At 32.7% G+C, this 25963-nt stretch overlaps 1 protein-coding gene across 1 annotated transcript in view; it reads right to left on the reverse strand.

Moving 5' to 3' along the window:
* Nucleotides 1-25727, reverse strand: part of LOC129228182 (trifunctional enzyme subunit alpha, mitochondrial-like) — a 57439-nt gene extending 31712 nt beyond the window's left edge. Inside the window, exons 1-9 of the mRNA XM_054862843.1 lie at nucleotides 25571-25727; nucleotides 14663-14733; nucleotides 11286-11419; nucleotides 9664-9802; nucleotides 6293-6412; nucleotides 5238-5340; nucleotides 5037-5159; nucleotides 2628-2746; nucleotides 1608-1774 (exon numbers count right to left, since the gene is read on the reverse strand). Coding sequence (XP_054718818.1) covers nucleotides 1608-1774; nucleotides 2628-2746; nucleotides 5037-5159; nucleotides 5238-5340; nucleotides 6293-6412; nucleotides 9664-9802; nucleotides 11286-11419; nucleotides 14663-14733; nucleotides 25571-25640 — 1046 coding nt within the window. The 5' untranslated portion in view covers nucleotides 25641-25727. The remainder of the gene's footprint in view (nucleotides 1-1607; nucleotides 1775-2627; nucleotides 2747-5036; nucleotides 5160-5237; nucleotides 5341-6292; nucleotides 6413-9663; nucleotides 9803-11285; nucleotides 11420-14662; nucleotides 14734-25570) is intronic.
* Between the last annotated feature and the right edge of the window lie 236 nt (nucleotides 25728-25963).

A 25963-nucleotide genomic window follows, 5' to 3' on the forward strand; every position in this document is an offset into this window, starting at 1 on the left:
TGGATTCTAAAGTGCATCAAACGTGCAGGAGGCACGTTCAAATCCATTGAGAGACCGAGAATCCTATTTTTTCAAATATAAATCTTGAAGTGGGTAATACTGAAGCAAAATGAAGTACTGGCCACTACTGGTGTGTTTACTTTATGTGTGTAATACGTATTCCTCAAAAACAATGAGATTAAAAAGGAGAAGAAGAAGAAAAAAAAAACAACTATGATGAATTTTTAGGATTTTTTTTACGAACTCGTTTTTTTACGAGCACTTAGTTATAATGAGAAAATATTGCGGTCCCTTTGCATTTGTTGTAAGTGAGTTCGTCTGTAGTCTTAATTCCTATTTTGCCTGCCCCCGAATGAATGTTGAGTTTTTTTTTTCCAACAAGACCACACGTGGATATATGTCTAAAAACTTATAGACACCCGAAATATCCGTTATGAGAAAACATCGCGGTCCCTTTGCATTCATTGTATACGAGTTCGTCTGTAGTTTAAAAGTATAAGTACACGAGACTGGTATTTTTATATTGCAATTTGTTGCAGGGGTGGCAAGAGGCCATGTCAGCCTAGTCTGAAACTAGGGGTTCAGCTCAGAATCGTACTCGATGAATTTAACGGATTTACCGTGTTAGGGGGCCCACTAGTCAAACTGACAAGGGGCCCACCTTTTCTCTTGGTGGACCTGCTTTGTTGCCACATGACATTTCACTATGAGGTTTAGAACATTTGTAGTTTTAGGTTTTATCTTATTATTAAGTGTGTGTTCCTAAAGTCTTTCAGTGACAAAGAAAATTCCTTAAAAAATCTGCTTCAGGTTCAAACATAATTCAATTTTGATCCTTTTCTTTAACAGTTCTTAGTGTACCATTAACACTTCTGAGAACTTGTACGTTTCATACATCATCTCGCTTCCAACATCATTTTCTGCTGATCCTACAAAATAGGTATACCGGAAAGTTTCGTTTAATCCATTTTTATACAAACCGATCAAAATTATTTTTCACCTACAAGAATGAAACAAGCATTTCTCTCTCTCTCTTTTTTAATTCCACTTTTCGATGATAAACTTGTTTTATAGCTGTTAGAAGCCGCTCTGAAATTTTTTCTGTTTCATCTTGCCCTCCTTTGTGCAATCAGAGGAAACCCTGGCACAGACAATCTTTCTTCGCTGAGGACCAGAGCGGCGACTCTTTTTCTTGAAAATCTTTCAGAAATGATAATGCATTTATTGTTTCATCGCATCACGAAGGACTTCACGATTGGGTTTAATATTTCCAACGATAGTCATGAAGACCCAATGGAAAAATAATGGAAACCCCACAGTTGATCAAGCAATTCAAAGCAAAAAACTCTGAAACAATTTTTAGTCGCAAATGACAATCAAGAAGAAAATTCGTTACCGAACTAAAACGTAAATTTTCAAAAATTTGTTAATATAAAATGTACTATGAGAGATTAAATAAAATGTACTATAAGAGATTAAATCTTTAAAAAATAAAATAAATAAGATTACATTTCTTCTCCTAGTTCATGGGTAAAGTTCAATTTTTAAACAGTATACATAAATTTTTAGGTGTAGTAATATTTGACAAAATACTGAAAATTACGTACTGTGGTTTCTTGGAAGGAGCACCAAATCTATTTTTCTTGCATAAAGTTTGGCCATTATATAATCCAATTAAAGCTTTAGAATGAGAAGTCTGACTAAGTGTTCCAAATCCATCGCTTTCAGCAGCATAGCCCTCTACTGGCCCTTTTTCAATACCAGTTCTGACTACCTAAAAAATATTGAAACTGTTGTGAAAGTTTTATTTGACTTACAAATTCAAGGGCACATAACTTTTACCTAACTGATACAAAATGTTAACTATTGGACCCATACAATAATGAGTTGGGGGGGGGGGAGAAAATTAGAATATTATTGCAAAAAAAAACAAAAAAAAAAAAAAAAAAAAACGCAGCCACCTTTGGAATAACCATAAAAGTTCCTTTTTTTTTCTTTGCATTTGAAGGGTATGTGTCAAAACACACCCGTGGAGATTGTGGGAATAAAAATTTTAAAGCTTTATACTATAAAAACTTCAGTATATAGTGATCTTGAAACAATTCTAATTTCACATAAACACATAAAGAAACTGATTTCAGCATAAGTTTTTGAATGATAAGTATAATATATAAATAATATATAATATATGATTTGTGTATTAAGTGTTCTAAAAAATCAAGAGCTGATTGCATGGCTTGTTTCTAAAATGAAAAATAAAATTATTAGAAAGTTTATTTGGGCTTGGGCTAACCAATATTGTGACTAATTTTGAATATTGTATGCTATTTATATTGACTATTGAAACAACATATTTTAATTTACACTTGAGCAGTACTTTATTAAGGGAATCAAGCTCAGAGAAAGAATAACACTCCAAGAATTGTCATCATATAATACTGCTTTCAAACAGTTTTATAAAATATCTTATTAACATTCATTATTATTTCATATAACGAATATTCTTTCTACAAAAGTTTTTTTTTTTTTTTTTTTGAAAAATATTAATACAATGATATTAGAGTGCCTCAGAATGATAAGGTTGGGAAAAGCTGGCCTAAGATGTAATAAAAACAAATGCAACTTACATCAAGGATTTTTAAAGGAGATGGATAGAGTCCTTGGGTTTGCTTCATGACTTGACTTCTAGCTTTTTTAAATATTTGTTCTCGGACAAATTCCAATTTGAGAGCAGCTTTTAAAAGTCCTGCGCAAAACAATAATAGTCAATATTACTAGCATTAAAACATCTGAAACACAAAGGAAATAAAATTGAATAATTAAATAAAATCTATCAGCAGGAAAATTTGCAGGGAATAAGAATAAGAAGACACCTGAATATGTAGATGAACTTTTATTATGTGTTATTTTATCACAAAAGTAATTTGCTGAAATTTTAATTCGTACAAAACTCACTTTAATGTTCCTGTTGTTGAAATTACCTAATGTGTGAAGTTTACCTCAACTGTGATGATCAAGCAATGAAATAGGTTCCTTAGTTAAAATTCTCAATTTATTTTTCATATATTTATTTGAACTTTTTCAAGTTTTTTCAGGTGAAGATAAACATTTTGAATTAGGGATACTTTTTATAGTACCTTCATTAATGGGTTCTTTTTGTACTTTTAAACACAGCTTTATGACATGTTTAAAGTTTCCTACGCTGCTTTTTTGTTTTTTTTTTCTTAAATTTTTGCGAACATTGATTTTCTTGTTTTGAACAAATTGGTTTGAAGGTGGATATTCTCAACATATTAAAGACCAACTCAAGTTTAAATTTCAGTTTATTTTGAATGGTTCAATGACAGATAGTAAGATTTTCACAATGTCATTTTCGAAAAATAAAAAGGGGGACAAGGGCAAGTTCACTTAAAAATATTCACTTTTAAGTTCACTTAAAGTAAAATAAGTTTCACTTAAAGTTTAAGTTCACTTAATAAAGCATGTGACAAACTCACATTTTAGATAGAGCATTAATCACATTACATGTTACAATATTTAACATATATTAGCTGGGTAGCACAGTGGTTATCCCTTGGCCTCCTATGCTTTCTTGAACCCGTGATCAAGATGTTCAGTTGGAGGATTTTTAAGATGTTTCCTATATGCAGAAAATGGTCCGAGCAAATGTCACATGGTTATATGGCATCTTAAAGATCTGTTGACAGCCTATTTGGATCAGGCAATCTCAGCTAAATTAAACTCCTACTGTAATTTTGCATATTGAGAGCCCAGTTGCCTTCATCTAGCTGGTATGAAAGTTATTTGAGTCATCACATCTGAGCCTGTAGGCAGCACGTGAAAGCCTGAATGCCATATCTGGGATCACACTAGGTCATGAAAACATGAGGTGTCCTCATATGGTACCCCAATGGGGTCTCATTTGTAACCAAAGTTTTTGATTTGACACCTAAACTTCTAACACTAATGCCAAATTTGACACCTGAAATTTTGGATCACATTGAAATTACCCCCCCCCCCCCTACTCATTGTGACTGACCTGAAGGGTAAATGTGTAAAAGTAATTTAAAATGCAAACAATCTTGACTTTAAAAAAAAATCATTTTCTTTGTATATTTTACAGATCATTTTGAATGTGATATCAGCGACATGCAAAATTTGTACTTCAAAAGCATTTTGTTTAAATTCAGATACATAAGAGTTATTTATAAAAAAACAGCACCTAGGTTATTCATTTTTATACAAGATATAACAATATCTTGAATGTATGCATTTATCTCAACTCTATTCCTAATTCACATCGAAATAATCAGATTACAATAGAAATTAAAAAGTTTTTCACAAAAATTTTCAAATTATTCATTTTCATTTTGAAAGATGGCAGCATGAAATTACTTGGCAAAAAATTGAGCATAGCTTGATTGTGGGGGGGGGGGGGGGGAGCTGCTTTTTGGTTTCTTTTAGCTAACATTAATTTTTACAAATAAAATCCCACTTTTAAAAATGAAATTTATACTTGTTTATCATTGTCGTTCATTATCTCCCGTTAAATATTTTTCAATTTTATTTTCAGCAATTTAGTTTACATAATTAAAGAGTATGCATTTAATTGAACTGTACTTTCTTTTGAATTTTTATACTTTTTGTGATTCTGACTTAAGTACTAGGAATGATCACCTACATTATAGTCATGTCCCGGCTCTTACAGTTAGAACTCCAAAATCAAGCTTAATTCAGTAGTTCAGAAATGTAAGGAATTAACTGTTTTTTAAATGCACAGTTGAGCATAAGGTCATATGAAAACAAAGCATATGCATGTGAAATAATATGTACATTTAAAATAACATGGAAGATTCACTCCCTAAACATTCCAAATTTTCCGTGAAGCATAATAACAATGTAACTTTCAGACTTTTGCAACATGGAAGACACCATGACTTGAAATGCAACCACCACACCAATTTGCACAACTTTGATTTGGTGGTCATAATTATATCAGAGCATTAGTATTCTACCAAAAATTTCTTGATACTTACTTTCCGAAAGAGGTCTTGTGCGGTCAACTTTCAGTTTTTTTGATGATAAATCTCTAGCAACATTTATAGCAACTTCTTCCAAATACTCAAGTGTTCTTTCTTCAGGTGGCTTTGTACCAGGGCCTTTAGGGAGATAAAAATAATATTGTTACATTTGAAATAAAATAAAAGAAACAAAACTCTTCTAGCAGATTATAGTACCTAATGGATCAACTAATAAATCAACTAATCCCATTTTCTTCGCCTTATCTGCTCGGATAACTTTTCCAGTTAGCATCATGTCCAAGGCATTAGGCAGGGATATCTATTGTATTAAAATTCATATGTAAATAAGTAATAAAAACATATATTATGCACATTGATTCAAAATTCACAAGTTGAGACAATGTTTCAAGTTAAGTATGTTAAAGTTAACTTTTACAACATTTTTGAAAGGAAACTTTATTTTTTGCCATAATTTAACAAGTTTCGGAAACTAAATGCAAGAGGTAAGTACATATTATTTTATGACTTATTATCATAAATATAATGTTAGTTCATATCAATTGCAGAAACCAAATGCAAGTATACAAGCAAACAGAAGTAAAGCAAATGGTAATAAGCAGAATAATGATGAAAATCTTAAGATTGTTGAAAATGTTTTGAAACAAATGTCTTTATAAACAGAAATAACTGAAACATATGTCACATAAAATACAGTTAATTCAGGATAACTCGAATCAAGCAGGAAGTGGAACCCTGATATTAATGTATGTAACTCTAAAGTTTAAAAAACAAAAATTTCAGTTTAAAATCTCAGAATTTATTTTACAAAAAAAAAAAACAATTTCTGTCAAAAAAAAAAATTGTTTACAAAAAATACATTTCATTCAAAGTTAACAGTTGAATGACGGTTAGAACATGTCACATTTTTTGTGTTTTCTAAGAAAGTATAAATAATGTATACTTCATTTTAATTTGTAAAACATCCACTTTTCTAATTCTCAAAAAAAAAAAAAAAAAAAAAGGAAACCTTTTTTTTCCGCCTCTTGAAAATTCCAGAAACTTAAAAATCTGTATTTTCAACAAAGTAATAGAAAATTGTTAACGAGTTTCAAAATTAAAAATTACAAAAAAAATTCACACACTCAATTTGTTTTTAAGGAAAAGGTTTTGAATTTCCAGTTTTCCGGATTTTGGAACAGGGATCCCATACTGCAAAATAAATACCAAAAAATATTAACCAGTTCAGATAATATATTGCTATACAATCTTACCACACGAGGAAGACGTTGAGTACCTCCTGCACCAGGAAGAAGACCAAGAAGAACTTCAGGTAATCCCAAACCAGTTTTTTTATCTTTGACTGCTATGCGATAATGTGAAGCTAATGCAACCTAAAAATGGTAATATCTATGCATCAGGTTTTTTTTTTAAATTTTTTAAAGCAGCTATATTAGGGGCAAAACTAACCTGGCAGTGTCGTAATGCTGTGATTAGGATCTGCACAGCCTTCACAATGCTGCCAGATTAGGTTTGCCCCATCTTTACTTATAATTAGTGATATGGATCGGGTAAATACCCAGCGGGTAGGTAAATATTTTTTGGGTATTTACCCAAGGTCTGGGTACCCAAGGTCTGAGTAAATACCCAAAAACTGGGTATTTTACAAAAAAATGCAAAAAGTGAATGGAATTTTTTTTACAATCTAAACATGAAATAATTGGTAAAACTGATACATACATATGTATAACACAGTTTATAATATTTTTTATTGAAAGACTTGTTGAAATTATGAAAGGAACATATCATGAACCAAAGAATCTTTCTTTTCAATGTCATAATTGGAGAAGATGTTTGCTGCTTTTTTTATAACCAGTTAAGCTTTTTAATTTTTGTAGAATGGCTTTTTATATCTGAAATTTGGCTATCAACATTGATTAGGCAAGCATATCCAACACATTTAATGTGAATATCGTATTAGATTGCTAAGCTGTTTCACACATGCGAATCCGCGAGTTCCTGGCTAAACACAAAGCTGTCCCAGCCCCTTATAGTCTCGGCAGGCTTCTTTTTGTTCCCTCGGATTAAGGCAGGCCTGAAATAAACCAATTTTTCATCCATAGAAGAGATCCAATCAGCCGTGATGAAGACTTTAGAGGAGGTCTACAAAAACCACCTTTCGGGGCACTTACCAGTCATGGCTGAGACGATGGAAAAAATGTGCAGAAGGCCAAGGACATTACTTTGAAGAATTTTAAATGTTTTTGCAAATCTGTTCAATAAATTACTTTAAAAAAAATTGCATTACTTTTGGAATAGACCCTGTATATACACATAGTGAAATACATACAGAAAAGTACTTTAGTTGAATATAAATTTTTGAAATAAATACCCGAGTAAATACCCATTTTGGGTATTTACCCCTAAAAATAAATACCCGGGTATTTTACATCACTACTTATAATAAAGCTGAAAGTCTGTACTGTATTTTCGGGAATAAGCGCCGCGGCGCATACAAGAAAAAAGGTAAAAAAAATTGCCGGAGGGGAGCATATAAGGGGTGCGGCGGATACAATCTTTTTTTTTTAATTTTCAAGTTTAAAAAAAGTTCTAAGTTAAAATTAAAAAAAAGTTGAAGATGCTGCTAATACATGGCACCACATCGTTTTCTTTCACTTTGCGAAATCCTTCGACCTTGGGCAACAAGTAAAGCAAATAGGGGGAGGGAAGGTGAGGCAGCGATTGCATGTGTTTCACTGAGGAGATAAACGCTGATCCACATGGGCGAGCAAGCCTTTTATTGCGATGGAGCAAAGGGGTCAGGGAGAGGAGCATTGTAAGCAAAAGTACTAGTAAGGGAGGGAGGTGGATGTCCAGTTTTGTAAAGGGAATTTACCAACCCCCCTCACAAAAGTGGGTTGCTCGAGGTAATCAAACAACCTAATTGGAAACTTGTATCCCAACTCTAATTTTATTATTCCCTCACATTGTCGTGTTTGCATCTTTCGCTGTTGTTCGTGCGTTCTTGGCTTATCTTTTTTTGCGGAATTTTTTCAGAGTTGCATTTGAAATGGCTCCTAAGCGATTGAAAAGTTATGCTGCAGCTTTAAGTTTAAGGTGATAACAGCAGAAACAATTGGAAATCGTCTAGCTGCCGGAGAGTTTGGCATTGACAAGAGATGCGTTTGCCATTGGAAATCAGATAAATTAACCATCAAAAGTGATGGCCAATTGAGGGATGACAAAGGCAAAAAGTGCAAAATGGGGATTTAAAAAAATATTTCATTATTGTTAATTAAAAATATTAACGAGAAATAAAAAAAAATATTTATTTAAATTTAATCCAGCTTTCTTTACTACTGATTGTGCTTTTAAGTTATTTAATGTTGGGTGCGCCTTTGTGGAGGGTGCGAGGCTTATTCCCAAAAATACAGTATGTCTGGAGATCAGGATGTTTGTTACGCGAACAGCACCCAAACCGTTTGGTCGATTTTCATGAAATTTGGCACAAAATTAGTTCGTAGCATAGGGATGAGCACCTAGAAGCGATTTTTCAAAAATTCAATTTTGTTATTTTTCTATTCCCCATTTAAGAACATTTTACCAAGCAAATTACCATAACGTGGACAAACAATAACGTGGTGAGCAAATTAACATAGCAAATTGGCGAGAAATTCATCATCCATTATTTGTAAATATACAAACCAAATTCCCCCTTTAATTTTCTACTACGGGCAAAGCCGTGCGGATACTGCTAGTAGTGAATATAAGTGGAGGAATAAGTTCAGGGAAATTTTTCAATAAATGGCCATATAAATTAAGACTAAAAAATATTTTTGTTAAAAAGAACGTTTCCTTAAAAATTCTCAAAAGCAGACAATATTTAGCTGTAAAAAGATAGATGAATCAAAGGGAATAATACATTTAATAAACAGGTAAAAAAAAAGGAGAGGGTCTTAACCAAGTTAATAACCACATATAAGTCAAATATACCAAGTTTAAGATGTTTACATGGGACTGCTAATTAGCAGTATTATATTAAAAATATGAAACTTCTCTAAAGCAACATATTCAGTACTTTCGAGAACCAGTTGTTATGGGAGGTGGTTGTTTAATAGAGAGAGAGAGCTCTTAGAAGGTTCACTCATTAACACGTTATTTTATTTTAAATGCTGAACTTTCACCATTTTGAAAATCCTTCAAATAAAGCCATTTTCAGTGGGAACTATAACTGTCACATAAAGTGGCATCGAGGGTTGTTATTTATATCTCTGGCATTGGCAACATTAACAGTTGCTAAGCTACTAGATGATTTCAAAGCAAAACTTTGACATTTTTAATAATAAATTCTTTAGAATTTGCCATTTTATCTTAATATGCATTGTTAACAATAAATTAAAAACGTCATCTCAGGCAAAAAATGGGACGGACTACTGAAGATTTTTATGCAATTATTTTTCATAACTTTTGACAGGGATATTCAATGTGGTAGACAAGATTGGTTTGATCAACTTAATTCTTTTTCAGTAACATCCTAAAAAAAGACTAGCAAAAAGAGGAGTAAATGTTCAATGTTCACTGAAAGTAATTGTATATACAAATTATAGCACATACTCAATTTTTAAGTTCTAATTTTGTAAATTACCTCCAAACCTCCTCCAAGGCAAGTGCCCATTATTGCTGAAACAACAGGTTTTTGACTTTTTTCTATCTCTTCAAGGAAATTTTGACCAGCTTTCGATAACTGTGTGACTTCTTCTTTTGATTTGCAAGCTTCAAGCATGCTAAAATAATTAAAGTAAATTAAAATGTGAACACAAGAAATTTTAATACATTAAAATAGCATTTGAAACAAACATATAGATTAAAATATTAAAGATAACAAAATAAGTTGCTAATATTACCATTTGCTAACATAAATTTATAAAAATAATGGGTCAAACCACAGTAAAAGTTTCTGTTGCATTTAAAATTACTAGCTGTGTCCGCACGGCGATGCCCATGCTAAGAACTTAAAGGAAGTCCATTAAATAAAAAAATCCACTCCCCCCCCCCCTGTTTTTGCGCCAAGTTTGACGCCTACGGCAGCTGTTTAAATAAATTTGGCAGCGGTATTAATTAATCAATATCCATCTTTTTCGTATTTTCTATACCTATTTCCAGAAATCACGGTACATCTAGAACAAAAAGGAAATCCCGTATCCCATATGAAAAAGGATTCAACTCCCCAGCAGAAAAACAACACAATTAAAAAACTCGGTTCATCTAGGACAAAAAGGAAATCCCGCACCACATATGAGAAATTTAACTATTGAAAAGCTATCCTCTGAGAAAAGGAAAAAATAAACTCTAGAATTAACTCCCTTCCCCCCGTCTAGAATTAACTCCCTTCCCCCCGTCTGATGTCAAACAATCAGTAATCATGTTTTTTAACTAAAATGTGTGAACACCCTTTGAAAACCTAAATGCAATCCTTTGAAATTTTAAAATATTTTGCAAAATAAACAAATAATCCGCAACTACATTGTTTATCGCCAAATTCGCCAAGTGACTTTCAAATTAAAATGAAAATCAGTTAACATTTGCACAATGAATTTAACAAAATTGACAACAGCGCAATAACCAAATCAAGAATTCACCGGTTCTACTATTCGAACGCAACCGTATACCGAAGATCACGTCACTGCAGAAACAAAAATCAAGTTTAGCCTTGAAAATTGGCTCAATTAGAATTACAATCGCTTATATCTCCGGTTCTAATTATGTGAGAGAAATGAAACAAACATCATCCTGTTCGGAAAGAAAAGCTCTTTCCAACGACATATGTTAGTGGGTGGGGGTTTTTTTTACTCCCTAATTAGGCAAAAAACGTTAAATTTCAGCTTAAATAGTTATCTATGAAAAACTAATTAGAAATTTAGAATTCAGGCTTCGAGTTGCAGACCCCCGGGGTATGTTCGAATTTTGTGCCAAGTTTCAGAGCTGTAGGTGCTATGGGTGCTTCTGGCCATCGAGTACAAAGAAACACCATCTGCTTTATATATATAGATTAATGCTGTTTTACCTTTCAATTGTTTTACGAGAGTAGTAAATCCTAACAACTTTCCTAAATTGAAAATGAATAAAGTATTTAAATGAAAGCTCTAAGAAAAAATATATATACACATACACAGTAAAATCTATCTAAAGAAGCTATTAATATTCGGCTATGCAAGGCGGACTGTGTACATGGATGTACTTTACAATTTATCCAAAATAAAAACTAACCTAATATCAGCACCAGCAATGAAGCATCCTTGTTTACCAGAAATTAGCACAACACTAGTAACTTTAGGATCAGACCAAATATTTTTCATTAGCTGCTCCACTTCTGTCATAACCTCTCGTGACAGCGTATTCACCTGGAGATTTAAAACAATAAAATAATTACCACCTTCAACTCATGCAATTATGCAACAAATAAAATATCAGCCATTGATGTACATACATTTAGTATAAAATCTATGTTCACAAACATATTGAAAGGTCAAATTTAGACTTTTCAAGACTTGAAAACTTTTTAGTGCTCTTGGAATGAATTTATGCTTTAAAAACTTACTGATCAATTATTTGGTTACAATTGGTGTAGCTGCATGCATTGCAAAATGGACTTACTATTTTACTTTTAGAGAAATCATTTTTTTTTTCAGAAAATTTAGCCAAGTTTTAAATCATAAAAAATTGTCACTATGCAGATGTTCATTCAGTAATCATTTCGACAATTTAAAGAACTCAAAGTAAGAAACAAACTAGCATTAAGTGGACGACTCTATAATAATGGCAAACATTATTACACATTCTTTTTCGAAAAAGACTGCAGATAAGCAAAACTCAATTAAACTTTGATCAATAACATAATTTTGTTTGGTAAAAAATGAGAGGTTTTTCAGAATTAGTATTACAATTCAAAAAAGAAATTAAGACACTAATTGTCAAAAGATTTTGGAGCATTTTTCCCCCCAACTTTAAAATGCTTTTTTCAACAAAAAAATAAATAAATAAATAAAAAATAAATAAATAAATTTTAAAAAAATTAAAAAAAAATAAGTAACACAATGACTTCAGTCACTTTTAACTGCTGTTACAATGTGCTTAAAAATTCATATCAGAGTGCCAACGTGACAAGGGAAAACAAATAGTAGCACAACACACAAAGTTAAATGGTTTTGCATAACCTAGACAGTGTAAAAACCAAAAATGGAACCAATTCTAAAAGCTTAAATAATTATGACCAGTAATATACACTTTTAAAACTAATGAAGATACTTAAAATCATTAAGTATGGTACATTTCTATGGAAAAAAACTCAATATAACAATTTATTATTGTATTGTAACACATAAGTATTTATTTATTTTGAACATATGCATAACAAAACAATGTTGTGTTAAAAAATAAATAAATTCTATAACATGCTAAAAATTTTTTTTTAAAAAGCATTATCAACAACCAACTAGAAATATTTATTTTAATTTTACAAGGTGTGACACATAAAGCTCTTTCATATTTTTTTAATATGCCTATTATGCATAACATTGCTTTATTGTGGTGGCATTAGCATTTAATATATTCTATTTAGGGCATTCAAAAAGTAAGTTACACTTGTTTCTCCATAGATGGCAGCATCCCGTAACAAGAAAGAAACATGCGCAGACGATACTTTAGTTCCACAGCTTCCAACTGCAGCAATTTCATTCGGATAGTTTGAATTGTTGCTGCATAGAATGAGAAAAAAATGGCACGGCAACTGGAAACGTACTCTAGCGTTGAAGTCTGAGGAACAGTACTTGTTTTGTAAACAAAGCTGTGAAAAATAAGCGACGTGGAAAGTTAAGCAAAGGTGTTGTCCTCTTGTACGACAATGCAAGACCTCACAAGTCACGCACAACACAGGATTTGCTTCGCAGTTTTGGATGGGAGGTCTGGCAGCATCCACCCTACAGTCCCGATCTGGCGCCCTGCGAATTCCATGTGTTCGGCAAACTCAAAGAACAGTTGGGTGGAAGAGAATTTACCAGCGGTCACCAGGTTCAGACAGCTGTTCTAAACTAGCTCAAGGACCAGGGAGCGGATATCTATCGTCAGAGCATCGAACAATTAGTGCTACGGTCCGACGAATGTCTGCAGCGACTGGGAGATTTTGTAGTATTCTCAATAAAGTGTTTTTTGACCTAAATTGTTTGAGTGTAGCTTACTTTCTAAACGCCCCTAATATAAAGAAGATAGTCTCAATGAAATTTTGAAATCAATTTAATCGATGAAGAAGTGCAAATTTTTCAACGTGTAAGCATAACAGTACGAAAATGAATACCTTTAATCTTTAAAATTTGCATGCAAAGGTAATATCGAATGTTAGCTTTCGAGTAAATTAAAGCCTAAAAGTGGGGAATCTTGGAAATTGATTTTAGCCAACTAAAAATGAAATTGCTTTCAAAATCAGGATACCTTAAGGCATAGTCGATCTTGTGTACTATAAGTTGAAGCCCCTAACTTTTAGGAGGAAAATTGGGGAAAAATCAAAAACCCGTGTCTAAATCGAGCCTCTACTTACTGGAAAAATAAGGAATGTTTTGGCACAATTTTTGAACATAATTGTCACAAAATTAGGAAAATGAAACATAATGAACCACCCTGTGTCAAAAAACTTCTGATTTTTATTCTTCTGCACAGAAAGGGTTAACTTCTGTAAAAGTGATTTTAGGAAAGGGTTTGATTTCGCTGTTACGATTTTTGTCACTTGTTACTTTTATTTTTAAATGATATCAACAAAATTTTGCACTTTCACTATATGAAATTTTGTGAAAGGCAGTAAAGTGGACCCAATTCAGGTCTAGATCAACACACACAACAAATAAAGAAAAAATTCTAGACAGTTACTTCATCAAACATTAAAGACTAGTTCTACTGGTAAGTTTTTCTCTTGAGAACTTGTGTAATTTTTATTTAATCTTTAAAAATAAGTTATAAGTTTAAAAAATATAAGTTCTTTTTTATTGATCATAGTATTGAAAAAAACATGTGAAGAGGCCATTTGATAGTACTATGCTTTTAAATTTATTACTATTATTATTTTTACATTTGTTAAGTTACTAGAATCATAATTAATCATTTGTGAAATGAACATTAGCTTCTTAGCATCCAAAATAAAATGCCTACACAAAACAAAAATCTATTAGGTTTGAAAAAAGAATTCTATAGGAAGTGTCCCTGTGCTTCTTCTTTCCTAACATATATTTTTATTATCAGTATGTCTATAAATTGTTTTTTCCCCCTTGAAACATGAAATGTTTCCATCATCTAGAATAAAAACAACAGCAAACTAAAATTTTATGCATACATTTTTTTTTTGTAAACTTTACAATCGATCTGAGGAAATTATTCCATAAAACAAACAAAGGCATTCTTTCCCTTCTATTAAAAATATCCTACTTTATCTTATCTTTTTTATGCCATCATCTAATTTTATATTTAAGAAAACCACAATATTTAATTTTTCATTACAGCACATTTGACTACTGAACTGTAGCCAACCTATACAATATATGCATGTATTAGCAAAAAACAAAAAGACTTGAAAACAATTAAAAAGGGTTCAAATTGCTTACCTTCGAGTTAGGTGAATCAAATTTCACAACAGCAACTCCATTTTTAATTTCCTTTTGTACATGAAGTTGAGCTAGTAAAAAAGAAAACCAGAATTTTCAAAGCATGAAATTAGATTAATTTTATTTAAACGCCGCAAAAAGCTGCTTACCAGAATAAAAAAGTTAAATTTTTTCTGAAACCTTTTCTTTTCATTAACCCTTTGGACTGATTAATTTCATTTCTTTGTTTTAAAGAATATTTATCAATGTAAAGGGCTACCTTGATTTTTCACCTTTTTTTGCAAAACAGGTTCACAGATTTCTAGCAAACTTTATTTGAATTGATTTAAAATAAATAAAACATAAAACATAATCGAGACAGGCTTGTCATTTAATCGGCTCAGGAGGGAGAACTAACCCCCGGCTTCACAAGAACTCTGTAAATTAGTGCTTTGTGAAAATAAAATTTTAATGTTTAAAGTTAAACATGTTTCAGGAAATTCAAATTAAAGCAAAATGTAACAAGCTGAGCTATTATAATAGTGTTTCTCCCGAGGCAATTTTTAGGAGGGCGCTGTGCTAGGTAACTTAAAAGGGAAAGGCCGTATTAAATTAAGTCTAGCATTCTATTTGGGCCACCAGCTCTTTTGAAGTTTTAAAAAAACTTCATCACAAAAATAAACAAAGCCTGGCTCTGAAAATAACTTCATCATTACCCCTTACCTGAATTTTTTCAGCTTTTTGCACACTTTTCAAATAAAAACCTAAAAAGCATTTTTATTATAGAAAAAAGAAACATTTAAAAATATAGTGAAATTCCGTTACAACGAATACCAATACAACGAAATTTTGGTTTTAACGAACTACATTTTCAGTCCCTATATAACTGCCATTACATTATTTGAATTCCATTACAACAAAATTCCAGTTACAACGAACAAAATTTGCAGTCCCTTGAAGTTCGTTGTAACGGGATTTCACTGTACTTTTGTTTTATATGCATGTTGTACACAAGAAAATTAAAAAGCACCTTTTCAGCTACTAAATTTTAATTAAAAAATTCCCTTTTAATTGATTAAAGTGTATCTGGAAGTAGCTTGCCCCTTTTTTGGTCTTGGGGAAACACAAATTATAACTGAAAAATAATAGACACTAGAATTATGGCATTCTTTGTATGCCTAGAAATAAAGGGATTGAGGGGGGCATTTTGACCCTCTGAGAAGAAATCTACCAACATAATTTTGTAAAAATCAACATGTTTCAATAAATAGTTTATTTAAAGGGTGCAAATATTTTAAGGACACATGATGCAATGAGAAACAAAGGGATTTATGCTCTAGGTAGGCTTTCATTGAAATTTTTTTCTAAATCATGCTGTATAACAGCACCTACCAGGGCTACTAGTACTATCTCTTGTCCCAAAATAGAGAGGAGAGGTTCACATACCATTTGTAATGGTTATCTCCAAATTTTCAATTTTGTCACTTACATCCCTTTGCTTCTCACTGACTCATATAATGAAGTATTCAAAAAAAAGTTCAAAATATTCTCAAAAACCCTGTGCTGTTTCAGTTACATTACAGAAACTAGCCATTAATGCTACCTTTTATGCACTATATTATAAATTACTTCAACTTCTTGTAATTATGAATCATGAATACTTTAACTTCTTTCAATGATATGTGCCAGGAGACATTATTTTTAGTTTCTGCTGTTTCAGTAAAAATATATGTATTTTCAATCATTTTTTCCTCAAAGGGGTCAAAATGACACTTGCGCACACTTCTCAGTAAAAACCTTTAATTTGGTTAGTTTTCACCTTCTTTGATCAGCGGAGCACTAATTAATTTTGAAAGCTGTTTGTTATTAATGGCTAAGAGAAGCGTAACAAAATCATTGAACTAGAAATTAGTAGAACCGAACCTATGCAGATCAACCTTCACGGTTGATCTGCATGGGGCAGTGAAATCTCATTATGACGAACATACAGGGTTGCCAGACGTCCCGGATTTCAAGGGACAGTCCCGTATTTTGAAAAATTGTCCCACTTCCCGAGGAACTTCCATACGGGACGGCTAAAGTCCCGTATTCCAGTCCAACTGATAACAATATTTTACAGAACGAGACATTATTTTAAGGGAAAAAGTAAAGTAAAACAAAAAAATAATGAGCAATAAGAAAATAATGTGGCAGCGAACGCAAAAATTGTTTTCGTTTTGATTTGGTTTGTATGTTTTTGTTTTTGCAGCAGACCATTAGAGGCCGAATAGTTGCTTTTTCTTTGCTCATCGACTAATATTGGAAATATATCTCTGTGCATGCGTCGTCATTCGCAATGAAAACGACTTTTTATACTTTGATAGGTGACATTTTGTGCGGTTTAATGCTTTGTTGAGATTAAATTTACAGAGACGTCTCAAAAATATCCTCCCCTCCCCCCTTTTCACTCCTAGGAGCCTGTCCCGTATTTACTGTTCTTAAATCTGGCACCACTGGGTTTTGAGAAAATTGGTAAGTTCTTCCAGTTGTTGTTTTGGGGGGCTCCACAACTGCAAGGACATGAGTAATAGGGACTGCACAAATATCCTCCCTATTTGGCCAGAAAAATGATGGCGAAGGTGCATGAGGATGCATAAAATTTACAGTAACATCTTTTTCTTCTTCATTTACCTCATTCACCATGCCAAAATACCACAAATTGTCATATATACTTGCGATGAAGCACCCAGAATACAACTGTTCTATTTTCACAATTGAAGTTTGCTGTTTGTTGTAGAGATTGAAAGTGAGAGCTGGTTTTTCATCACTACTAATTCTTCTTGCTTCAATGTTTCCCAAATTATCCAATGGTCGAAAATTGTGGAACATTCTTGTTCCGGGAAGAGTTTCTACTGATTTAAATCGACTTTCTAAAGTCTGGCGAGTTAAATCGACTTCCTGTTTAGAAATTAATTGGAAGTGAATATTTTTGAAGCTAGTTTTGCAAAACTCAAAAAGATCATTTGTGGTTAATACTTCTTTGCCTAGCTCTTGTTGATAACTGTGTTTTCTGGCTCCACATTTGACAGACAGTACCCCCTATTCCGTCACATTCCGTTTTTCCATGACTAGTTGCGTGGAATGACCACTGAGCTTTTAGTTGAAAGTCATTCTCGTGCATGCACAAATTTATAAAATTGAACTTGTTTTTGTACTGCCCAGCACATCCATCACTGAAGTAGTGAACAATCCTGATTTGAGGGTGTTTCTCTTTAATGAATGCTATTACTATTTCCTGAATCTTATGCACCATAGCTACATCATGTTTTAGGTCATCAGATATTATGCAAAGTGATGAAATATTTTTTTCATTACTTGGACCTCTGCAATGGATCATAACAGGATGAATAGTACATGACTGTGAGGTCCAATGGTAACCTTGAGCTTCATCTTGTATTGTAAAACCATAATTTTCGCTAAAATCCATTGATATTACAGCAATGTATGATGAAACAGTTTCTTTTAAATTTTTGAAAAATGAAGTTTGCGATTTGGCTATGAATGCATGTGGAATCAATTTGTTCAATTTTTCAACCAATATATCAATGAATTCTGTCACTGAGCTTGAACATCTTATCATTTCAGTACGATCTGTAGTAACCCACTGGCTGTACTCAACAAGTTCTTCATTTTCATAATTTTCGAATTTAGACTCTAAAAACTGGATTAGGTTGGTTTTTGATGGGCAGTCATCACAATGTCGCAGCATGCATTCTCTTTTTGTGTCCTGGCAAACAATGAAGGACATAAGTTTTTTATAATCTTCTACCACTCCCGCCCCCTTAATTAGCAAAATTACATTTTGGTGAATTGTGCATACACACACTAAGTGTGTGCCACTAGCACCAGCCAAAACACACCACTTTGGTCTTAATGAACAGAACTTGGACAAACCTATCTTCATATTTGGGTATTCTATTTTAAATTTTAAATACAGTTCCCTGAGGTTACACAAAATTAAGCGTTTTCTTTCGTAAACGTTTTTTCGAACACTCACAACATCCTTCATTCCAGGCAGAATTCTAGAATGTTCGCTACTTTGATAAAACTGTTCTACTAATTGAATAGTTTCAGAACTTAACATTTTCCCCCGTCTTGGCTCCGGTTCTGCTAAAAAACCTTTATCTTTAAACAGTTTTTGTGCTTTGCGAACTGTGTAATCAAAAGCATTGAAAGTCTGTATTATTTTCCTTTTTGGCCACATCAATGCAGCTGGAATTGTCAACAATTGAATTTTTTTTTTTTTTTTTTTTTGGAGCATTGCTTAAGTCTTCCTTAATAATGGAAATAAGTTGATCTAGATCTTTGGATTTTTGAATACTATCTTTTTCTGGGACATCTTTTTCTTCTGGCAAATTAACTTCAAGAATATTTTGAATTTTTTCTTTTACAGTTTCATGCACTCTCTGTAGCTTTTCTTTGCCATAAGATGGTTTGCTGTGTTCTCCAAGTGCATGTAATTTCACTGGGGAGCATCCAATATCATGCAAAGAAGAATTCAGTTCCTCGATTTGTCTTTTTTTTTGTAATTTTTTTAACTCATTAAGATTCAATCCATCATCTTCTTCTTCTGAGGAATTTCTGCTTTCACTGGTTTTTTCAATATCGTCAGAAAATTCATTCAATTGAGAAAACTTGTTCCTACAATTCGCACAAAGCTTCTGTCCTGGTTTCACTTGAAATCCTTTTGCTGAAATAGTCCTACTTAGTTCTAAAGTTACAATGCGAAGTCCTTTCTGAATTGAAGATTTGTGTCTTTCAAAAGGATCACAACAACACTTTTGTAAAAATTCATACTTTTGCAAATACACACATTGATGATGAAGACAAAGAGTTTTTAACTCATTGCTTGCACCTGTTCTTAATTTCAATAAAGTTAACTCAGATTCAGAGAGGTTTTTAGTACTCTTTGTGTCCTTTTTCTTGACAAAACTCAACAAATGACAATCACTATGCGTAACTTCTCCAACGCTACATGTCTCCATTTTTAGTTTACAGCCATGCAGCCATCAAAATTTTACTAACAATTTTTTTTTAAACGACAATATTAGAACAAAAACTTTTAATTTCTAATTACAACTAAAAATACTGTAATTGGAAATAAGAATCAGTTAAAGTATTAAACTCAATCATATGTGTTACTCAAGCAACAGCTTTTGAATGACTGACTGGTTAAGGTTTGTAGTTCTGTTTCTATGATGATTTCATGTGTGGGAAACCCTAAGTGCAACTGCACAATCTCCAATCATATAATATGTGGTATGAACTTGTATATTTTACACAAGTCTAAGGCCATATGTTCTGTTTCAAAAAGACCTAACTTTTTCAGACAAGTTTCATGTATGAGCTCTCAAGGGAGGGGAGGGGCTCATTGGGCCTCTCAAGGGGTTTGTGCAGCTACTTTGTTTATTTTTATTCATCACTTGGAAGTGTAGGAGGAAGGGAGGGGGAGCTCTTATTTATTACTTGATGAATAAAGATGAATAACAGTGGATTATCCTGGTTGATCACTTTTTTTTCTTTCTTTCTTTCTTTTTTTTTTTTTTTTTTGGCTTAACATTTTGGTTTTGAAGTTCCCAGAGAAGTTAGTTGAAACAATTTCTATCTTTAAAGATTAAAAAAATGATAAAGGAAGGGAAAAATTACAAAGGTGATTTTTAAATGTGATAAAATGAATTTTTAAGATCATAAATAGAAGAAAAAAGAGGGGGGGGGGGATATTGTCAGCTCAATTTTTGAAAGTATTAGTTCACTTATCTGCAGTTAAAAGATTTTTTAACATTATGTATGTTCCTTGAGGTAAGTTGATGATTTTCATTGCAATAAACATGTTCATCGGATGTTCATCATTGCACCTAATTTTTGTAATCACAAATTTTAAATGTAATTTTTACCATTTATGTGTTGTATATTCAATCTAATTTTTCATCCAGACGAAATTGCATAATAGTAGTCAGATTTTTACCCTTTGAGAGCAAGGCTGGTGTTAATGTTTTTTTTCTTTATGCAGCTATCTTAAAAAATGTTTTCTGCCCCTTGTTGAAATGAAGGAGTGTAAAAACCACCTAAATTATTTTTTTATGTGATAAAATACATCTTTTAGATCAGAAATAAAAAAAAATGGAGGGATTATTTACTACCCATTTGGAGATATCTCATTTTAAGTATAGCTCAAAACTTTCTCAAAAAACTTAATAAATTGTACTTTAGGAATTTTTTATATTTTTTTATTGATAATTATTGATGAAATTGTATTTTTTCTGTAATCCTTGCATAATCAGGTTTATTAAAAAAAAAAAATTCAACAATATTCGTTGGTAAATAGGGAAGTTATAATTTATTTTCTGCATAAATGCAAATTAGTTTTCACGCGCGCCATCGGCAAAAATCGTAAAATTCAGAAAACTTTGACATTCCATAAAATCTAAACCGTTTGAGATATAGCAAAAAAATTTTGCATTCTCTCATAACTTTATAAAAGGAACAATTGTGCCAAATTTCACCAAAATCTGAGACTATGGGTGTCATGACTGGGTTGAAGTGACATGGATTGACCCATGCACGAAATAAATACACTTAAATAAGCTATACTAATCAGGTCATGTGTAAACTTTATATCTTAAAATCAGACCAAAACAGGAAGTGTACAGAAGGTTAGAAAATGGCAGGTGATGTGAGGGACAATTGAAAAGAAATGTGCACAGCTGTTTCACTTCCAGGAATTTCCACCACATGGGAAATAGAGAAGAGGTGTTACTACTTGACGAGTCTGAAGAATAGGGTAGGAAGCATCTTTGGCATTACACACAGGATTAGCTACCCACAGCCAACCCCCCCCCCCCCCCCCCCCTTCCCAGAAACTCTGAGAGTGCGGCCTCAGCAATACAATAATAAGAGGGGAGAAAAGAACAGGGAGGGAAGCATAGAATTTGAAACTCGGACATGTGACTGGGATTCTTGGTTCATTTTGTCCTTGGGGCACAAAGAGTCCAGTTAAAACCTGCAGCAATTTATTTGCAAGAACTCTTACTTTTTATTTAGCTTTTCAGCCTTCAAAAATATAGCTTTTGCATGAGCAAATGAAAATTTTTCTTCAATTGGTTGATCGAGAGACCTCTGCAAGAAAACTGACATTTTGGTTCAATGCTGCTTTTTATTAGTCTGAACAAAAAAGTTTTATGAGTTCCTGGGCAATTTTGCACTACATTGATAGATATTAGACAATTCTTCAGCCAGCCTGCATAAGCTCTACTTCAACTACTTCAGATAAGTTTTACATTTAAATATTATTTATTTTAAAATTTTTAAGCAATAGAATTTTTTAAGCAAATAATATTTAAAGTGCGATAAGTACATAAGCGATAAGTACTTTTTATTTATTAACCTGTAACACGGAAGGTGAAAAAGTAGGGCGTAACAGAGACGTGAGGTCTCATTTGCAAATTTTTTGAAAATCTTGTAATTATGATATATTCCTCTAATTTCCCACAGAGATTCTTTGAAGTTTTGTTAGCAAGGTGAAAAATATTTTTGAATTTTTAATTGAAATATACCTTTTCCGAGGAAATTTTGCAAGAGTAGTAAGATTTTTCAATAAAATCATATGCTGTAGTAAATAAGTATCTTACTCGTAATAAAAACGTATCTATTATTTATTAATGATTTCATTTAATTTCATTTAATTCTCTAATATATACAGAACATTTTCGTACCAGCAAATTGGTTATATCACGTTACGGGAAATTTTTGACAGCCCTTTAACTGTTCGTATTTCGCGTCAAATTTCAAGGAACAATTCAGCGTTCATTGACCATAGAACATCATTGTGTAACGTTTGTGAACATTTCAAACAACTCTTAACCTCATCTAGAATATTTTGCATCTCTTCCAAATAATGTGGATAAGATTAAATGAATCTATATCCGCGGTTTCTAAACGTCTACTACTACCGAAAATTGTTACACTGAAGTGCAGGAGCGGTCTCACAGACCGCTTCTAAGAAGGCAATGAAATTTAAACCAGATGCATTTGCCTAAAGATACTGATAAGCAAGGGGGGTGTTCAGGGTCATAAAACAAACACCTATTGGGGGGAAAACTATTTAATCGGACTGAAAATTAAATAGGGGTGATCGGATGAACTTTTGAACGCACCTCCTCTGTTAAAGGTTAATATTATTTAGCTGTAACTTTAGCATTGCTTGCCAAGAACGCACGTGCTTTCTGTATTTTAAATTACTTTTTTGCAATATAGCAATTTTATTTCTGTACTATGATATATAAGGAGTGAAAAAGAAATTTTTTTTTCTTTTTAAAATACAGTCAATGCCCAGTGGGACTTGGTACTTTTTTTACCCCTTTCCCTCAGCCCTTCAAGGGAAAACTTTTTTAAAAATGCTTACAGAAGTGAATGCAAAGATGAAAAAAATTTAAAAATGATATATAGTAGACCCTCGTTTTATGCGGGTTCGATTATAAGCGGTTTAAGATTTGATACCTTTATTTTATTTTACGCAGATGAATTTTGGTTTTACGCGGATGTGCCAATGCAAACAGATAAAATTTTTCTCTCTTTCAAAATCCAAACTTCTTAAGTTTGCAGATTTATACGATCACCGAACTTGGGCCCCTGGAGACATTTCATGTGATTGGTTCCAGAGCTCTTTCCAGAAGTAAAGTTATTAAACTCACACAGTTCAGAACTCATTGGAAGAAGAGCTTTTGGGAGTGACAAAGGAGGCCAAAACCAATGAGGATTACCGACTTTGATGACACAAAACCAAAAACGTTCACATTGAAATTTTGAGCCATTCCTAGACAATAGAAATGATCTTTCTGATTTGTCAGTAGGAAGATTCTATCATGGAAATAACGCAGTTGATCACAGATGCTTTAATGCTCTGCAAAGAATTACAGAGAAAAATTCTTAATGACTGCCAAAAGAGCCATAGCCAGCTCCTCTTTACATACAGAACATGAAATTAATTTATGTTTTCTTTATATATGTTGTGCATAAAAGTTGATATAAATACACATTAAACTTATTATACAATTAGTCATCACCAGAATGAAGTATTCTTAATCTACAGTACCAAATTCCTAACTTTAACACTAGTATTAGGTCTCAATTTAAGCGGCATTTCTGTGGAACATAAGCCCCGAGTAAAACGAGGGTCTACTGTATGTTGAGTATATGGTCTTTGTCTCACCCCCTTTCCATAAAAAAATACAAAGCTCCCTGTCCTTGTCACTCTGCACTCTTAACTTTATCGAAACGCCTGTTTAATAAAAACTGAATTTTTAAAAAACATTTTATGTGATACTATAAGCAGTATAAAGTATAGTTAGCTTTGAGGCAACAAAATATTTTGTAAATAAGATACACATTATTCATAAAAGTTATCTTTTTCATGTTTATTCCTTTTGCATAAGAGAACCACTCTGATACAGCCCGGAGGGTGGTAATCGTCACCCTTGTACTCTTGGTTCATATGTGTCTCGTGCAGGGGGGAAAGGGGGCGACTTTCCCCTCACAGCCAAATGTAAAGAGGCCTTGCCCCCTCACTTTTTAGAGTTAAAAGTTAATGATCGATTAAAAAAGGATTTTTTTACTGGTAGATTGATTTATTTCATGAAAATAAAAACAAAACATTTCAAATAAATGGACTTTTTTCATGCTTTTTCAAAAGAATGGAATTTAGTGATCATTCACTCCAATTTTCTAGGTCACATTTCACATTTTTCAGTTGTCACTTAATCAGTAAAATGTGAATACACAACATATAGCTCAAATTTACTAAAATCGAGGGAAAAAAACTTTTGGGGTAGCTCCTCCTCCCCTCCCTTACCTCTTTTGATCCCTCCCCCTTATTTTGAGCACCAGCCGCCTTTGTCTTGGTTTTAAGTTATATTGCTAATCCTGGTTTTTTGATGTATATACATTCAAGAACTGCTATGACTAACTCCCCCCCCCCCCCCCCCTCAAAGAGGAAATCCTGGCTGTGCTAGTGGTACAGCAAAATATTGATTTTCTCTAGAAACAAAGTTTCAGTCTTGATTTAGATACATTGCTTGAACTCCATTACAATGAAATTTTTGTTACAACCAGGGCTGCGGCCGTAGAGTAGAAGCTATGGAGTTGGGTTAATTTTGGAGTCGGAGTCAAAGACTTTAAAATCTTTGGCGTTGGCGTCACAGTTGATGGCTGCAAAATTCTAGGATTCAGAGTCAGTCATTGTCCCTTTGAGTGTGCAGTCTACCGCATTAGTGAAGTCAGAGGCGGACTGATTTTAAGACAAAGGAGCTGGAATGGGAGACCCTAAAATTCTAATAGTCGGGGTCAGTCATTTTTCTTCCAACTCCGCAGTCCTGGGGGGGTCCTTTAAAGTACATTGTAATGGGATTTCATTTAATTCAGTGATAAAATTGATAGCTACCACTGCAATATATCATTCAAAAATAGAATTATTTTCATTAAAAATTGAGATGATCTCTTACCAACAAGACTTGAAGAACTATTTGCTGAATTACTCATGATAAATAATATATAGCTTTTTGAGGGGGGTGGGAATGGCAAGTTTTCAGATAATAATAAACTGTTTTTAAGCAAAAGGAAACAATGATTTTTTTTTACAGGGATAAATATTCCTAAAAGAAAAAGCCAGTCAAGTGTTAAAAAAAGCTTTTTCCTCATATAACACGTTATCGAATAGATAAGGTAACCGAACAATCAAAGATAATCTAGCCTACATGAAACATAACATAAAAAGAACAGAAATAAAAAACCATCACTATTAATAACATTCCCTCTTGAAAACTGCTAAAATTTTTATAAATAGCCAAAAAGGTAAATATTTTTAAACTACATGGATATTTTTGAATTTATAATTACCTTTGAGAGAGGCCGATGATGAGTACATTTTGATCCGGTTGAAAAGTTTGAAAGCTCTTAAAAAATGCATTTTAAAATTATAAATAACGAAAACTAGGAGGAAATTTAGAGGATATCAGTCATAAATCATGCAGAAGTCAAGTTCAAGAAGCTCCCGATTCTCGAACTGTTTCATTTCATATCATTTCACGTTAATGGGCCAGCATCATCTGGGAGTGCATAACTGAGGAGTGATACTATGTAGCGTACATGATGACTTCTACTTTCTTATTTTTATTTTCTAAACAAAAATTGTTATTTCATTGATTTACAAAACTGCCGGAAAAACTAAAACATTGCCACATTGCGTTTCACGTAAGTCTGTTGAATTAAACATAGGCAGTTAGTTCTGAT

The sequence above is a fragment of the Uloborus diversus genome, chromosome 8, assembly GCF_026930045.1.
Source record: "Uloborus diversus isolate 005 chromosome 8, Udiv.v.3.1, whole genome shotgun sequence".
Lineage (NCBI taxonomy): Eukaryota > Metazoa > Arthropoda > Arachnida > Araneae > Uloboridae > Uloborus > Uloborus diversus.